Source organism: Trichomonascus vanleenenianus (assembly GCF_965637985.1).
Source record: "Trichomonascus vanleenenianus strain CLIB 3782 genome assembly, contig: TRVA0_074S, whole genome shotgun sequence".
In the NCBI taxonomy this organism is placed as follows: Eukaryota; Fungi; Ascomycota; class Dipodascomycetes; order Dipodascales; family Trichomonascaceae; genus Blastobotrys; species Blastobotrys vanleenenianus.
In genome coordinates, this window is record NW_027481813.1 from 21,870 (window position 1) to 39,748 (window position 17,879).

Below are 17,879 nucleotides of genomic sequence, written 5' to 3' on the forward strand. Positions count from 1 at the left end.
TAATACGCTGTCCAATCCGGTAACATTAGATAGACATAATATGTAGAATAAATAAGATTAGTTACGCAGCTTTGCGTAACCCTTGACAATGGTCTTCTCGACACCCATGCGACGGTCCTCAATGGCACCCAAGAGGTCTCTCATTACTAACTGAGGTTCCTCCCTCGCCTCGCGGTATCGTATGTTTACCTCGTTCTTTCCACCAATCCCCATTGATCTCCCCGGGGATGCCGCATTCGACCCTCCAGTCAACCAACTGTACTTCTTCTTACCCGTCATCATCAACGCCGTGGCATTCGCGTTTCTATACTGAGTCTCCTCCGACCCGCCTTTCTTCTCCTCTGGGGCTGAGTCAATGCCATTCACAGCCTTCTGCGCCAGTCGGCGGTCTTCACTCTCCTTATCCTTGATTGCAATCTGCCGCAGCGCCCGCGAGATTTCACTATGCACATCATTTCGCGACCGCCTTCGGTGCCGATTGAGCATTACCGCCGTGGTAACAATATCACTCAGCCATTCCTGGCACGCTATAGACACCAGCTGAGAAATCTCCTGCTCCTTGTCTACGGTGTACCTGATACCGGCTTCGGCGGTAGTCTTTCGAATCATGGCGTTGAGGTTACGCAGGACCAAAAACTCGTTTGGAGCTCCATGAAGAGCCCCAGGAGTGAGCTTTGCGCTCGCCTGATCCGCAGTAAGCGTCGATGACAAATAGTTCTCCTCTGCTTTGAGGTCCACACCAGCTGATAGCAACGCGTCAGATAGCTGGTCTGGGTCTACGGTATTAAGTGGAGCAGCGGCAGCGGCTGTCGAATTCGCGACTGGACCTGGTGACGCTTGATCCGTAGTATTAATAGCATTTGCAGAGCCATTGCTCGGCAGAATCGGACCGCTTAGAGGAGTTGTGGGTTTCGATGCATCCGTGTCCTGTCTGATCCGCTTCGCCGCCGGCTGGTTTTGGTTAATGGGCGGAGAGGGCCGTTTGGAAGATGAAGACGAATTCACCTCCGACATCTTTCCTTTTCCTTCGTTCGCTCACGAGCTACTATCGAGCTCTTACTAAATTGAAAGAGCTTTCGTGTAAAAAAGTCAGCTGTTGAAAACCGGCTGTCAAACAACTGTCGACCCTTTTGGAGGCGTCTCCAATTTTTTAATTTTCCTCGTTGGGAGTTTGCACATGCGCGCGCACCCCATGGGGCATCGCAGCACTAACTGTAGATACCAATCCCGTCGTGTACCTAGACTATACTAGGCAATGGTAAATGGTATTTATGCGCCGTCAAGCCCAAAGCAATAAATGCTCTATAGCTGGTTTTCAACTACACATTTGGTTCAATAATTTAAAACAATTACGTATATTCATCCCTTTAACCTTAGAGAATATCGAATGCTTATCGATAACGATGGTTCAATTTTTTTGGTTTTCCTATGGTTGGGACATTTGACCGCGCGCGCTCGCGCGAGCGATAAAAAAAAATTGAAACTTTTGAGATCAGGCCGTCTCGGCACATTAGAGCGAAGAACTGATCTAACTAACCATCCATTCCTGGAGCTGATAAATAATATGTCCAGTAAACCGATAACATTTACGAACAGCGAGGATTTCAGAATCCGGCTTGTTCTGGCCACTCTGTCTGGAAAACCCGTCCGAATCAGCGGGATCAGATCCGACGACGTTGATCCCGGTCTGAGAGACTACGAGGTATCCTTCCTGCGATTGCTTGAGGCGATCACCAATGGTAGTGCCATAGAAATCTCATATACCGGTACGACCGTGATATACCGTCCCGGTGTCATAATTGGCGGCACAGTCCGACATAAGTGCCCACTGAGCAGAGGAGTCGGGTACTTTATCGAGCCTGTGCTTCTACTAGCACCGTTCGGCAAGAAACCACTAACCCTGACACTCGAGGGAGTCACGAGCAGCTCTAAAGACACCGGTGTGGACACGATCCGTACCGCTGTGTTCCCAGTTATGGAGAAATTTGGCATTGATAGACAGGAACTGCGCATTGTCAAGCGTGGTGCCGAGCCTCAGGGTGGTGGTGAAGTAGTTTTGAGCCTGCCACGATTGATCCTACAGCCCAATACTTTGCATGCTACAGAAACGCCCCAGGTGACCAAGATCCGAGGAATTGCATACTCCACGCGAGTCAGTCCGGCAAGCGTGAACCGTATTATTGAGGCGGCTAGGGCGGTTCTCAAGCCCACCGCCAGCGAGACGTTTATTTATTCCGATGTTGCCCGGGGCGAGGAGTCGGGTAAGTCGCCTGGATTTGGTATCACAATTGTCGCCGAGACCAAGCCAGGGTGGGCTATTTCCGCCGAGGGTGTTGGAGCTGCCGGGGTGGTACCAGAGGACCTGGGGAGACAAGTCGCATGCCAACTGTTGCAGAACATTGCTAGTGGAGGTGTAGTTGGACGAAACCAGTTGGAATTGGCACTGGTGTTTATGGTTCTGGGTAAGGAGGACATTGGCCGAATGGTAATCAGCAAGGACTGTGTTGACAAGAAGTTTGTCCGACTACTGCGGTACTTCAAGGCTTTGTTTAATCTGGAAATTGCTTCCAAGGACCACAGCGAAACCGAGCTGATGCTTACTGTTAAGGGCTCTGGTTTTGTCAGCTCCAGCAAACGAATCGCTTAATGATATTCTTTTTATATTCACTGTGTATAGATTTAGACGACTAATGCCTGTTATGCGATTATATGAATCTCAAAATGACAATCATACCACAGTCATTACACTACCCCCCAATAAGAGCTCCCGTCGCTCCAATTCATGGAGAACCCTCCGCGTAGCGGAGCTCCAGGGGGGGTTTAGGGAGACTGGTCTCCCCATTAGTACTCACTGTTTCGATGTACTTGGGGGCCAGCCCCCAAACCCCCGTGGCTCCGCTTCGCGGAGGTCAATGGACCTGGCTGCAGCCTCTCCGAGTAGCGGAGCTCCTGGGGGGGGGGGAGGGTTGGAGGGACCAGTGAAGAATACCAAATGTCGTCTACTACCCAGGAAAATAGGCATCGAATAATTAGCGAGTGTATATATATATGGTCTAACGAATGCTTAAATAACGGCCATGTGGTCTACATCGCCGCTTAGTTCTGTCCAGTTTGTCTGGAGAAGCTCCGAGTACTTTACATTTTCTAATGCCCAGGCCTGTACCGCCTTGGAGACCTGGTACTGGGTGCGCTGGCACAGCACCATCTCCTCAGTGAGGCACTGCTTAATGAGCCAGTCGCGGTTAGTCTGATACTGAATGGATTCACGGTCCTTAGCAATGGCGGCTCGCAGCTTCTTGATTTCGGTCTCGCTGCTGGAGTTGGCGTTGCCGCTGCTGTTTCGCTGGAGCCCGGCGATTTTCCTCTCATGAAGCGCGATTCGCTGTTCAAGCTGCCCAATGTTGTTTCCGCCAAGCTTCTCGTGTCTGATAAATAGCTCGCGGATGCTGGCAATCAACTCGCGAAGCTGCTTAAGGTCCTCCAGCACTCCAATGTCAGTGGATAGGCTCTGGTCTCGGTGTAAGTCCTTGGCCGAGGTGGCATACCTGCTAGCCGAGTCGAGCCCTTCTCGAATGCTAGTATAGTCCTCTGTGCCGGACTCTGGATTGCCAGTGTTAGTATACACGTCGGCGAGCGGGACGCGCAGAGCACTGAACCCGCGGCCGAGTTTGTCTAAGTCGCCCGCCATGGCCTCGTTTCGCTTGGCTATGCGGTCTACGAGAAGACACATCTGCGAGATGATCTCCAGCGCGTCCTCAGAGCCCTGACGAACTGCTCGCCACTTGCCCACCTCGGCGTCCTCGTTCCACCGAGCCTTGAACCCTTCGTCAATGACTCTCCCTGCAAACTCTTCTTGCAATTGGAACGACGACTGCTTACGCCACACTGCCAGCTCGGTATCGACGGTCAAGAACATCTGCACGAGCTTCTCCTTGCGGAACAACTGGCGTTTTACAAGCTGGTTTACAAACCGCGACAACCCCCGTCGTCGTCGCTCCAAAAAGTACGAATCAGACGATAGATACCGCCCGTCTACCGCCAGCCGCTTGGGCGGGAGTACTGGGAGAAGCCTAAACGGATAAGTCTTGACGAGGCACTCCAGCAGCCACAAGAAGTCGCTGTATCGTCGCACAACGCTGAAAGTCTTGCCAGAATCAGGGAAGCGCCCCTCAATCTTGTACACTACGTGTCTAAACATGAACAGCCCTTCCCTCTCTGGCACAATTGAGATGGTAATAGTATCCGGCGCAGTGGGGGTGTACGTTTCGGGGTCAACTGTGCTTGCAGACCAGACCGGGGCGCCAGGCTGGGTCGAAGTCAATGCAGGAGTAGACTGCGACATTAATGGCGCCTGGCTGTCTGGCGGGTCTTCGCTCAGCGGTGGAGATTGAGACCAGTAGCGATCGGTGGGACTGGCAGCAAAACTGCCAGATGTGACGGGACTCGCCCGCTCAATTCCTTCAATTGACACAGCCGGCAAGTTCTTGCGGTTGAAATCAACCAGATCGAGATTGAGATCAGTCTCTCCGCTCTGCGCAAGCCCCACAAGGCACATTGCCACGTTCCATTGCGCTCTCGAGATCGATCCGCTCCGCTTGGGAGCCACAATCGAGAGCACCAGGTCGACCTGTTCAGGCTCCAGTCGTGGCCGTGCTTTTGCAATTGTCTCTTCGAGTTCCTGGACCTCGGTGTACTCGCCAATGGCGTGGGTTGCTTCCCACGCCGCTTTGTATGAATAGGGGATGTTAGCCCCCGCGAGAACACTAACGATGCGGTTCTCGGACCGGGCTTTGGGTTCTGGGAGACTCCATGGACTGTTAGAGTCCTCCCCAAACAATGACATCTTGTAACAGATCTACCAGTACCCGGGGGGTTGGTTTCCTTGAATTAGGGAGTGTAGTGTTGAAGGCCCACCTCGCATCATTTGGGACCCCTACAAAGCCGCCTCCTGTTAGCACTTCCCCGCCATAGTACAACGTTCTATTTCTACTGCATTCATTTCGTATCGGGGTTTATCAAATGCTTTTTGTCGATTTTAACGATTGCGATTTAGGATATTTCTGGCTTGCTTTGGTTAGACATTTTTTTTGTTCGCAGGAGGTGCGGCTCATGCGGCGTCGAGCCCCACACTCCACTACACACAACTACTCTACATGCTTCATAAGCGGAACTGTAAAGGAACTGCGAGTAGGATACGTAATACTAGTTTTAGAGTATATGGGGGGACTAGTACTCCCAAACCCCCCTTGGGCTCCGCTTCGCGGAGGGGCCATAACGAATCTGTTTTACCGGTACCGGGGGTCTGGGGGCTGGCCCCCAGCTACGGGAGCTCGAGGGCTGGCCCTCGAAACAGACTGTAACAAATCTGTTAAGAGTTTTAGAGATTCAACCAATCTGTTGGGAGTTTTTGTTACGCTGTTGCGAGGACCAGTAACGCTGTAACGGAGACATCTGGAGCTTGAAGGTGGTCAACGATTACAACAGCGCTTTTCTCAGTAAAACAGTTATCGATTAGCGAGTAGTTTAATAATCTAATATTCTCATGCATGCAAATCATGGGCTCTATCTCTAAATGCTTTCACCATGATGTTCGCCAAAGTCGGGCCAAACGACTTGGAAACAGTATTGTAAATCGGATTCCTGAATGCAAATTGGAGCTGGAAATCGACTACACACTTCTTATCCTGGTTAGGAATAGGGTGAATCGACCATTGGGTGTACAGTGTTGTGAAGAGAGGATGCTCGTTAGCGACACGAGCCTACTCTCGGTTAGCCTCGAAAACCTCGAGAATAAATTTTTGTACTTACAGTTACAGTGTTGTCAGAGCACTCAACATGACTCTCAAACGTTTCCTCAAACTGCTTCCATCCTACTTTGAGGATGGCTCTTTTCGGCTTGCTCTGGGTATCATACTGCGTGATTGTGGACTCATGGCAATACGGCAGGAACTGCGAATAGTGCTCTACATTGGAAACTACGGAATAGATCAGCTCTGGAGAGTACGGCAATACTTTTTTAATAGAATAGTTCTGTGTTTCAGATGAAGTCAAGAAAGATCGTCTACATTCGACTATACTTCGTCGAGACGCCGTTCTGACCGTAGCTATTATCATCGAGGCACCAGGGTATTGAAATATTGGTATTGTGTCACACACCGTGAAAAATGGAATATATCGGGAAGAATGCGATGCCGACCGAGACTGAAAACGTCCGACCCAGATGAGCCGCAAATCGCCGAGCTATCTCCGTTTACTACAGTAGTTGCCAAATGATTCATCGGAACACAAAAGTTATCAGATGATTCATCGAAACGCAAGAGTAGCTACTACTCAATGATCCGTCGTAACAAATTCCTGCAGGGGGCCGTGGGCTGAGGCGGAAGCGGTTGCTTCTTTTGGGGGCAACCGACCATAACCATGGCACCGGAGTCATTCCACTGTATAATTTAGGCGCGCTACAGGTAGCTCTCCTGTCTAAGTCGACAATGTAAGTGAGCTTCGTGTCTCGTGATACACCCGAGTGCAGGATGCGGGTATAAAGTAGCTGTATAGGTTTATTGAATTCCATTGTATCCGTGCAGCAGAGAGTCCTATCTTGCGTCTCAATTGGATTGGCAAGAAACATTCAACATGCCATGCACCTGAGAGCGAAGTCGTATATTGATAGCATAGTTAGCCAATGAGAACAATCCTCCACTCCTCGAAGGTGGAGGGGACGGCTCTTCTCCGCATGCAGTACCCCTCCTCCTCCCCCCTCCCCTACCAATAGAGATGGAGACCCTGAATGATCATCTACACCGGGGGTAACACCGGGGAGCAACGGTTAGGGTACCAAGTTCTATGAATACTGATTGGTACCAGGTATTTCCACGCTATTGAATTTCGCTATATACCGCAATGTATTCGAGGATTAGAAATGTATTCGAGAATTCGTAGTTCTCCCCCCCCCCTCCCCCCCCCGCTCTTGCATTGGAAGCGCTACATACGTCGTGATGCTACGACCATTTGCAGCACACACGGGTCGCAAACGGTAGCCCGAAAATGCCCCAGACCTTACGTATGCAGTGCTGCTGTGAAAGTCGCCTCCACTTTCTGCTCCTCTGTATCATCATGTCCCTGAACCCCGATTTTTTTCTTTTTTACTTCGTCTTACGCTGCCATGCTTGGCCCTGCTTGAAAGCACCCATAAAAAAATGGAAAGTGATTGAAAAGGGTTGCTTTTGCGGTGGGCATTGATGCCTTAGATCGACATAAATCCTGTACATCTGTCATGCGATCCTTTTAAGGGTTCAAGCGATGATCTTGCAACGCCCGTTTTTTCTCGGATCCCCTATTCTAGCGAATGCCCGCTGTTGCTGCCGCCTGTGAACCCATGGCTCCAACAGCAGGAGCCGACGCACACCAGAGAGCCGTACAATTGCCGTCAGCACAGCGTTTTTCCCTAAACGGAAGTGGTTCGTATACCACTCCTCCCCATTTGCCCTCGCGGCGACATTGCGACAATTCAGAAGAAGCAGTCACGACTTCGGATAAAATTCGGCGCGCGCGCACGCGGGCTTGTTGGGGGAGGTACAAAAAGACAAATTTTCGAGGAAACTCATTTTAACCAACAGACACCACTAATGGGTAAGTTTTATTTTGGTATGGTATATCTGGATGAAGATGATGATAAAAAATTACAACGTTGAATTTCTTCGGCTGAATTCCAATATGTGGAATCAAAATTTTCAGAGCTTTTTAACCCTGATTTTCATCCTTGATATACCGTTTTGCATTGATCCGAGCGACGATTGCTAACAGTTGTAGTGCTGCTACCTTTGTATTTTCTATATAATTTAACTGAATATACTTTTTTTTTTTTGAATATCCTAACGGATTCCTCGTAGCAATCATTCTTATCAATCATTCGTATCACCGATGAATCTCCATTCGTTAATGACAGATAAGGTTTTTCAACGATGAAATTTCATTGGCTGTAAGTGGTCTGTTTTACCCAACCGTTGAGATGACACATTTTTTTTCGGACTTAGGCCGGGTGCAGCCATGCCGGCGCATACCGTATAAAAACCACCCGAGATACCCCCGAACAGACTTTCCCTCTTCATCTTCACGAAGCAACTCCTAGAGCTTTCTGCATTCCCCACCCGTATATAGAAAATATTGGTATAAAAAGCGATCTCTAAGTCATCGCTAGCCAAACTCACGATCTCAAAGTCATCGTGCATATAACATACGACCGAGTCACTTTATTAGAAACGGTGAAGTCGTCGTCAATTAACTAACTAGTAAAACTCTTCACAGAGAAAAGCAACAGCCAGCGATACCTTTTACCTCATAAAGTCGGGTTTTTACACACAAATTTTATAGAAAGATGGCTAAGAATCTATTTCGACACGCTGCCGGCGACACCATTGAGTCGTTGCTGAAGCGAAACGCAGAATGGGCCAAGCGAATGAGCCAGAACCAGCCGGCGCTTTTCCCAACTAACGCCCAGGGCCAGAGCCCGCAGATTCTGTGGATCGGCTGCTGCGACAGCCGAGCGGGCGATGCATGCCTTGATCTGCTGCCTGGCGAAGTGTTTGTGCATCGAAACATTGCTAATGTCGTCTCCCACGGAGACCTTAGCTCGTTGTCGGTGATCCAGTTTGCAGTGGATGTGCTCAAGGTGACCAAGATTGTTGTGTGCGGCCACTACGACTGTGGTGGTATCTGGACCAGTCTGACGACCAAGAAGCTGGGTGGTGAGATGGACACTTGGCTGCGACAGCTCAAGGAGGTCAAGGTGCGACACCGGGACGTGCTCAGCAAGATTGAGAATGTCAAGGAGAAGTGCGACAAGCTCGTCGAGCTGAACGTTGTTGACCAGGTGCACAATCTGAAGCGAAACGATCGGGTCATGCGGGCCATCAGGACGCGAAACTTGGAGGTGTGTGGTCTTGTGTATGATGTGGCGTCTGGTCTGCTGAAGCAGCTGGAGGTTCCAGAGGACAGCCACGAGGAGGAGTTTGCCATTGCCGACCAGGATGGCTCATTGCATTAACATTTGTACTTTTTTATCAATATTTTTGTACTGTATTTTTATTTATCTCTTAGACTGAATCTCCCTGTCCCTCTAGCATTCTATGGACTCTCCCAGTTCTACTTAGTGGAATCCCCCTTCCTCCCTTTCAATAGTATTCCAGTTTATTACCGGCAGTATTGGCTGATTGAACGGAATCGACCCTCGGTGCTGGCGTACGAAGCGATATAAAAACCGTTGCAAAGTTTGGGGAATGCACAACGGTAGTTTGACTTATCTCAAACTACTGGACGATATTTTGATTGATATAACGAGTTCTATCACAAGTTATCGAGTATTCCGGTTCTATCTTGGTATTCCAGATTAGCTTCATCATTTTTAATCCCAGATCTATTACAGTAGCCGGCATTTGATGGGAACCAGCTCAATGGCATGGAGAACTATACAGCCTGAGCATTGAAAGGACTGTTTATGAATCTCGGTTCATTGGAGATGCAATCAACGGTTATGAACAAAGAGATTTGTCATGATGAAAACCATGGAATCTATAAGGGTGGCCGTATATCAAACTGTCAAAAATATCAAAAAAAAATGGGGTGATCATTATTAATTCGCTCATATCAGTCATAAATAGGCTTGTGGTAGCATCTCGTGGTCGCATTCAATTAAAGATCGCGATTTGACAGTTGCCTAAAACAGCCTCCCCCCTCCCTTGGTGGTCATTGAATCCACCCTATTCAGGAATAGTTGGTGGCCTATGTTATATTATAAGGCAATAGTATCACACACAATGAGTACTGGAAAGTAGAAATGAATTGTACTTCGTTGTAAATATCCCTCGTTCAATTCATCAGCCCATGGCAGATAACACCAAGATCACGACACCTCTATTACAGCCTAGTTCTATCTAGCTACGGATCCCGTGCCGACATTCCAAGCCGAAATAAAGGTAACACTAGTACAGCCAAGATACGCCAATGACGCTTGGCTATATTTCGACGCCACGTGAACAGTATAACCCTGTACTGCCCATAAGGTAATCCGGGGATATACGATATTGCCAAGCTAAGCGAAAAGAACGCCTTGGCCCAAGACCCCCGCCTGCCCAAGCTTTCATTGGCATTTCGGCGCAGGGAAGACCGGACCATTTCCCGAAACCCCAACCTTACTAATATAGCAAGGGAAAATTTTTCGTACGGGCCCGGCTTCCTCTTGCGAAGCAGGGACCAGAATACCCCAAACTCCTGCCTAACTAGGGCATGATTTGGAACAAAAAAAAATTCAAAGACCCTCTCACCTGCCAAAAAATCATTTTATGCCCAGAGCCAAGTTGAACCGAGAGAATGCCATCATACCGAAGAAAAAAAAAAACGTGGAAGCCCATGGTGGTGGTGAGATATTTTAACGGTAGTGGGCTTATCGAATTCTTGTTACAGTAGTTCTTTTTTTTTTTCTTCCGGTAGAATTAATTAATACATGTACGTGCGTAAGGCGTGCAAAGGGTCCTCTCTCCGATGGCCCAATGTACGGAAGACGGGTCCCTTGAAGGGAAAAGGACAGGGCGGAGAGCCAGCCGGAATAACTCCAGTGAGCCATTTCCCCATTAGGCAAGTTTGGGTGCTCGGTTGCTTTTTGGCGGGTGGCCAAAAAAAGAAAGCCTAGGCCTTACTTTTTTTCTGTGGGCTGTCTGAGACAGCAGAAAATAGAAGACCGGGAAAAAGCAACTAGGGGAAGGAAGACGAAAAAGCGACGATGATATTTAAATGGCAAATCTTTTCTCCGAAGAACCGTTTTTCTCGATATTTTCCCATCTTCAATTTATTTTGTAAAGGGTTTTATTTCTTAAGGGTTTGACACTTTTTTGCTATACTTCCCTTGTCGACACACTACTGTAACTATTGAGATTATTAAGCTTTTTTTGAATTATGGGCTTTAAGCTTGTTAATAACGCTGGTCGAAGCGTTAACATCCTCAACGAGGACGACGATATCAAACGCCGCAATAGCACCACCACTCATGGCTATTCTCAGAGCCTCCCGTCCCTAACCGCCCCGGCTCCAGCTCCGCTTTTGGCTCAGCAGGCCCTGACTACTCCTCCGTCAGCTAACATTCAGTACGGGTCCTACCGATACCCATACTACCCGCCATACTACACTCATCAACAACAGCCACAGCCACAAAATCCTCTCCCGTCGCTACCACCAATGACGGTAGGCGGTTTGGTGGGTGCTGCTGCTGCACCTCCCCTTGGATTTACTACTGCACCTGCAACTGGTGCTTCTACCCCGGCTAAGGATGGCAGCCCAGCGCTCTCCGCTAAGAGTGCGGCCAATAATAACAAGCCCCGGCCAGCCAAGAAGTACACCTGCCATTGTATGCGGTCTTTCACGACCTCCGGCCACCTCGCACGTCACATGAGAATCCACACCGGCGAGAAGAACTACGTGTGCCCCCAGGAGGGCTGTGGAGCGCGATTCTCGCGACAGGACAATTGCATGCAGCACTACCGCACCCATAATGGTGGTCGAGGCCGTGGCGCCAACACCAACCGAGCGCGAAGGAAGCGAAATACTACTCCTCCTCGAAACAACAGCAGCAGCACGGCATCCTCTTCTCCGGCCACTCCCCAGCCATACTACAGCCCTCAGCAGCAGACGAGTTCGGTGTATCAGCTGCCGCCCATCCAGTACCTCTCATCTCCCCCGCCAGCCAGTCCTCCAGGCGTGCAGGAAGAGATGCAGCAGCCACAGGGCCTCCCTCCTCCATCCGTGCTGGCCACTGCTCCGAGTTCCGCATCCCAGCAGAAGCAATCCTCTGCTGCGGCAGATAACAATCCGTTGAACGTCTTTGCTGGAGTCGCCATTATGCAAACTGTACAATGATTCCCCCCCCCCTCTCCCCCTTAACTGCATCGATATTTATTATTCCCGACTACTAATTAACTTATTATTATTTTGATGACCATTAGAAAATTTGAATACATTCAACCTGCTAACCTTGGAAAAAGTTCATAAATCCGTGTAATTTGAAAAGCTCTTCCTTACCCATAAATCCGTATACATTTGAAAAGTTCCTCCTCCCCATAAAACCGTATATATGCTGGTGTCCTGGCGTCCCGGTGGCCTATTGGGTCTGCTTCGGCGGCCCTGGTCGGTTAGGCATTGGCTGCCCCACCGACGCAAAAAGGTATCCTCCTCCTCGAACGAGGGCCCCAACCTGCTGCTATAAGCCCTGCATAGTCTCGCCGCGTATATCCCCAGAGTCGGTGGAAAGGGCCAAAAGAGCCAAAATAAGCGTGAGACCACAGTCGTTCTCGAAAAACACCCCAAACGGAATATGAACTCAGATCCTGTTTCACCATCGGAACTCGGACCGCCTGGCGAAGGGGGTCCCCTATAGCCATTAACTGGTATAGGCTATAAAAAAATGCTTCAAAAATACCCAGCATTAGCGTTCAGCCAGCGTTGAAATATGCATACCAAATTCATGACCTTTTCACCACACTTTGGGCCAACTTTAGGTAAGCTAAAAGCAGCGCCTCGGGTGTTCGGAGGGTTTTTGCACCAACATTGGGCCCTGTCATGGTGAGTGATATGCACGAGCGTTGGACCGTACATAATGCAGGTCTCACATCCCGCCTTGGGGTAAAATATCCCACTTTTCGCCTGACCCCGGGACATACACCGTAGTCCTCGGCACTCAAGGAACAGGATATCCAACGCCACTAGACCCCGCTTTTTTTTCCTGCGCCCTACTTCGATAGTATAGACAATGTCTCTGCGTTCCGCCGGCTCGTCGATGAGTATTGCTGTACTTACTCATGTACTCCAGCAACGGCGCAATGTTGACATTTACTTTTTCTCAGGGATACCTTCCGGTTTGGGATGATCATGTCTCGGCAGTGCATCCTTCAATGGCCGCAAAACAACAATCGTATTATGTCTTTGCATCGCAAGAGAAGATCACTTAGCGATGTCTCTTTGCCCTGAGATGAAACCGCCCGGTTTTTTTTTTTTTTGGCCCCCCCTCTCTCTTCATTAATGGGTCTATCAAACCTCCCCAAGCACTCAGTACGTTTGCTGTATTGTGGCGTTTGCTATTCATCTTAGATTTTCTTTCGTTGGGATCTATTGATTCAGGGTGTCGGTCTCCCCCCACGGATATCGCCGAGGTCCATATTGGCGGACATGTCCGAGGCAAGGCGATCATTTCTTATCAGCACATACTCACACCAATCACCCTGCTCTTGAGGCGTTACCTATCCGCGTCCTACTCATTCGTAAAATCAAAAAAGACCCTTCCGCATGCGGTGCACCCGCATACATTCAGGCCGGGTGTGCTTACGGCCCACGCGATACACGGCTGGATGAAAGCCGCACGATGGCCACTTCTTACTTTCCCCACATTTTTGATACCCTGCCGTCCTCGTCTTCTCAGGCACACCGGGTAAATTGTCTAGTCGTACCCCAGTTTTCGACTTAAACTCCCTTTTCTCAAAAAAAACCCCCCGAGGAAGTGGGGGAGTTCATTTTGTCCATAGTCCCAAATGATCTCCGTTGAAAAATTTTTTATGAAGCTCTGCAGCGGCGATCTTGCACCGTTGTAATTTCACTTTACGTAGGTCTTTTTGCATGCGATAATTTTATGAAACGTTTTTTTCTTCTCTGGTACCAATGGTGTGTAAAATGGGATCTTCAGATGTCAAGCAATTCCGGTGAACCTCCCCCCACGCGGCGTTAGTATAGCGTTAACTGCATCGCCGGGTATATTTCATTTGGGCTCAAACAGACTATCACCAATCCTCCGCGCAGCGGAGCCCCAGGGGGGTTTGGGGGGACTGGTCCCCCCATTGAACCGCTCCTTCAATTGACTTGGGGGCCAGCCCCCAAACCCCCGTAGCTCCGCTTCGCGGAGATCTTGCGCCTCATTAGCCCGCGTGGGAACCCTTTATCTTTGTATGGGCCTTCCCGAACTCTTGTTGACTCGTCTTGACTGTTTGAATGACCAAACCAGTAGTGCCCATAAGCTCTCTTTCGATTGTGAATGAATAACGAAAAGTTGAGAAAATTTGATCTTTTTACGCCCAACCGCTTTAATATGTTTGCTCCATATCTTCATGGGGTTGTTATTGTCTTTGCAATCTTGCTGAGGATGTGGACTCTCCCACACTTATGTCAGTGTCATTAAAAGAAGTCAGGACTGCTGAGCTTTGGACCAACAGCCTACGTCAACAGGTTCACGTGTTTCAAACTCAACATGACAGATTTTAATGCCATTAACGAATGAGTAATCCGTTTAGGATTAAAAAAAAAAAGCCTTGCAAATCCTTAATAAGATCTGTAACCGTTTGGGTTCGTCATGTTGCCGTTTGAATTTGAATCTGGTTATTGTGTGATACATTCTTGCTTCTGTGCTGTTTCCGTCTGCGTATATCAATGTATTTCCTTGCTTAGTCCTGAAGTTCGGCAATTTACTGTCCCCATAGCTAGTCATGTTACGCCATACCTTAACTGTCGTTGTTCCGTCAATCTGGCTGCTATCACCCATCAGCCTGTACGTTAGATGTAGTTCACTCCTCTTGACGTTTGCCGCTGTATCAGCGACCAAGTAGTACACCGCATCATCACCTAAGATGACATTTTGTCAATCAATGGTATTGGTATTACGCTATCTGGGTGTTGACCTCTAGAACTCATGGCAGTCATGCAAACCGCAGCTAATGATGTTATTATACTTGGAATACACTCATTTGTGTTGCCAGGATTCATATCACCGTCAAAGCAAACAGAGACCGCCTCTGCAATCCCCAGCCCAATAGCATTAGCCGCTACAATTATTGCATTCTCTTTGCCACAGTACCATGTTGCGGCTTGCGCTATACCTACTTTGCAAACATTCCAAATGCTTGAGACCGTAACAGCACACACAACACTGGCCGTGGCAGTCTCATAAGCAACAGAGCTGGTTTTTTCATGATGATAAACTCTTAGTATCAGCCAGATGACAATCTCGACTATCAGTGTTATACAAATTAATTGTTTGTATAACTAGTAATTTATGCTCGAGTTTCATGTGATTCTATTTATCTTGTACCTTCTTGAAGGGTGAAGAGGAGAACGGAAAGAGCCACGGGCAGACTTCTCAATTACGTAATGCAGTCAACGCGCCGAAAGAGCAGGGCGAATATTATCCAACTACCAGTAGGTCACTCGGTCCTGCTTTTTTTGTATAGTGTAAGGATCGCAACGAGGTCCTTGGGTTAGCCGCAGCTGTCCGCTTGCACTCCCTGTGAGCCTGAGTCTGGGTCAGCTCAGGGGGAGGGGGGGGATAGCCGTGCGCAGCTTTTCCCCCTGACTTCTCCGTCGATGATATGATATGCATTTTGGATTGAATTTTGAATATATGGTTACTGTATTACAGAAGAAAAAATCTGTGCAGGAAATAGACCATCAGCGCTCCTTTTTCTCCTATATCGGGAGAAGGAATGCCTGTTCTGCCACCATGATCTTGATACGATGAACGTCTACCCCCAGTGTCTTATCGTCCAACAGATTTCTTCCGTAACGCTCCTCAAGCCTAACAACATCAAGATCAAATCGTTTGGAGAGCAACTGGACCCCTTGCAAGAGCAATTGTTTCCGCATGCCCCAGAATCGGCCGTTAAAGAGTAACATCAGCACAGACAGGCGCTGGCCGGAATTGAGTTTCCCAGATTTCAGCTTGAGACTACTATTGGATACCAAGGATGGTCTCAAAGCGGTGACTGAGTTCCTTCAATCCGAATCACAAGTTTTATCCTAGATGATGATGTTGATATGGGATGTTTCCCCACTGACCTCGGCATTGCGTTTACAGTGCATAACTAGTTATTGAACGACAACCTCGTTCTAACCGCTACCTCTGCCGTAATATCCCTGTGACTACGAGGATTAGCTTGCGAAGTCTTTACATTCCTTGCCAGGTCTCAATCTTCGGACCCTGCTTAAAACGAAGGAGGCCTGAAGGCGGTGGCTGATTTCTGGGACTCTATACCGCGCCATTCTCATTAGATGGATTCCTACAATTGGGTGGCTGGCACAGATCTCTTCCCCGATATCTTGCGGGACCTGTGTCATCATTGATGTTCCACCTGTTCCTGATCAAGAAGAAAGGGATTTCCCTTGTGTCATTAGCGCCTCGGCACTAAGGAAATAGGCCCCATCAACCAAAGGGTCTTTGATTTTCATTGATTTGTTATACCGGTAATATGTTGCAAAAAAATGTCTGCTTATTTTCTTCTTACGGAGAAACCACTATCCTATGTACTATATAAGCCTAACTTGGTGACAAAGTCGCAACGGGCTCGAAATACAGACGATTCATTCATTCACCACTATCCTCAGTAAGCTGACGATAAGGGGGGAAACCCCGCATCGTCTTTTGTAGACTGGTGATAGGTGTCCCAGTTTGCTTAATGCCCTTTAATTTGTTTCATTGTTTTATTGAGCCGGCTTTTGAAGCCAAATTAATTGACACAGCCTTCCTTAAAAAGAAGAAGATATCTTTATTTTAAGTCGGGGGCACTACTGCTAAGGACGACTATGGTCAAACGTTGGGCTTCAACAGCCAGGTCAATATTCGCTTTGCATTGGTCGGGTTCCGCATTGTGCGGGCATTTACGGTGGTTATAGTAGATCATTGTGTGTTCTGGGTCATTTATTGGGGGTGTCGCTAGCTCAGACTTTAATCAAGAATTATTATTCAATTTCGTTCGAGACACGCGCTAATCGGCGATTGGTTTCGCCGGTTACGCGTGGAAGGGGCCCAAATCTTTTGTGAGTGTGGCCATTTGGAAACACTTCACCACATTCTCGCCCAGTCCCCCAATATCAGGCACAAGGGCCCCTCCTTCAAGAGGTAAGCGACACATTTGACCTGTCGACACTTTTCGGCACGAAAGAAGGACTCGAAAGACTGGCCTAGGGCCTCAACAAGACGCAAATAGATTATTATTATCTGCTTACCGGACAAATTTCTTGATGTACTATAGTACTAACTTGATGACACAATCGCAACGGGCTAGGAATACCGAAGAGCCATTCATTACAAGATGCGGCTCATGCGGCTCATTATTATTACTACCTGTAATTAGTTTGACAGATGTGTATCATAATTAAACTATGCACAGACCAATGAATAAGGCAGATTATTGTTTCATGAAGTTGTTTTTGTCATTTCAAATTGTATAGATACAAAGTAATAAGCCATTTTTATAATCGTGAGGCTTATGCGGCTCAAAACTAGTTTGCATGATCACAAAAAAACTTTTTGGCAGAAATTGGTTCGATGGTCTAGTTGGTCATGGCATCTGCTTAACACGCAGAACGTCCCCAGTTCGATCCTGGGTCGAATCAATTTTTTGCGCGCGCAAAATATTAAAATTTAATTTCGCGCGCGCAAAAACAAGTGCTGGTTCCGCGGATTGAACGCGGGGCCTTCAGATCTTCAGTCTGACGCTCTCCCAACTGAGCTAAACCAGCTACTGAACTTGTTGATCTCGAACCCACAAGAACATTATAACACGTTTTGAGCCGCATAAGCCTCACGATTATAAAAATGCTTATTACTTTGTATCTATAATTTTTATTATTGGATTATTACTATTATGTATTACATGTAGCGGGGTCCTCTGGCCTACAGGCCACCTATAGGACGCTAATTGATTTTCATTCATTCACTTTGTATCTATACCCCATGGGTTTTTTCCCCACTGACCTCGGCATTGCGTCTACAGCGGTGCTTGGTAGGGATAGTGGTTTCTCCCCGTATTGTCAATTAAATTGAGGGAATCCGCATCATCTTTTGTGGACTGGATATAGGT

At 48.1% G+C, this 17,879-nt stretch overlaps 6 protein-coding genes and 2 non-coding genes across 8 annotated transcripts; 4 read left to right on the forward strand and 4 right to left on the reverse strand.

Moving 5' to 3' along the window:
• Positions 1-57: 57 nt before the first annotated feature.
• On the reverse strand, positions 58-1,014 carry TAF4 (Taf4p; the record flags this gene model as incomplete). The annotated part of the gene is made up of 1 exon (XM_076687765.1): positions 58-1,014. One exon carries the CDS (start codon positions 1,012-1,014, stop codon positions 58-60), a length of 957 nt encoding a protein of 318 aa, XP_076538004.1.
• A 550-nt stretch (positions 1,015-1,564) lies between these two features.
• Positions 1,565-2,647, forward strand: RCL1 (rRNA-processing endoribonuclease; the record flags this gene model as incomplete). The annotated part of the gene is made up of 1 exon (XM_076687766.1): positions 1,565-2,647. The coding sequence occupies one exon, from the start codon at positions 1,565-1,567 to the stop codon at positions 2,645-2,647; it is 1,083 nt and encodes a 360-aa protein (XP_076538005.1).
• Positions 2,648-3,064: 417 nt separating this feature from the next.
• MVP1 (Mvp1p) lies at positions 3,065-4,843 on the reverse strand (the record flags this gene model as incomplete). The annotated part of the gene is made up of 1 exon (XM_076687767.1): positions 3,065-4,843. One exon carries the CDS (start codon positions 4,841-4,843, stop codon positions 3,065-3,067), a length of 1,779 nt encoding a protein of 592 aa, XP_076538006.1.
• A 697-nt stretch (positions 4,844-5,540) lies between these two features.
• On the reverse strand, positions 5,541-6,114 carry COQ10 (ubiquinone-binding protein COQ10; the record flags this gene model as incomplete). The annotated part of the gene is made up of 2 exons (XM_076687768.1): positions 5,541-5,759; positions 5,809-6,114. The coding sequence occupies 2 exons, from the start codon at positions 6,112-6,114 to the stop codon at positions 5,541-5,543; spliced, it is 525 nt and encodes a 174-aa protein (XP_076538007.1).
• Positions 6,115-8,371: 2,257 nt separating this feature from the next.
• NCE103 (carbonate dehydratase NCE103) lies at positions 8,372-9,040 on the forward strand (the record flags this gene model as incomplete). Its single annotated transcript, XM_076687769.1, has 1 exon — positions 8,372-9,040. One exon carries the CDS (start codon positions 8,372-8,374, stop codon positions 9,038-9,040), a length of 669 nt encoding a protein of 222 aa, XP_076538008.1.
• A 1,904-nt stretch (positions 9,041-10,944) lies between these two features.
• TRVA0_074S00386 (C2H2-type zinc finger protein) lies at positions 10,945-11,901 on the forward strand (the record flags this gene model as incomplete). The annotated part of the gene is made up of 1 exon (XM_076687770.1): positions 10,945-11,901. One exon carries the CDS (start codon positions 10,945-10,947, stop codon positions 11,899-11,901), a length of 957 nt encoding a protein of 318 aa, XP_076538009.1.
• Positions 11,902-17,338: 5,437 nt separating this feature from the next.
• On the forward strand, positions 17,339-17,412 carry tRNA-Val(AAC). Its single transcript has one exon. It is a non-coding gene; the product is annotated as a tRNA-Val (tRNA).
• A 53-nt stretch (positions 17,413-17,465) lies between these two features.
• Positions 17,466-17,538, reverse strand: tRNA-Phe(GAA). The gene has a single exon. It is a non-coding gene; the product is annotated as a tRNA-Phe (tRNA).
• Positions 17,539-17,879: the final 341 nt, after the last annotated feature.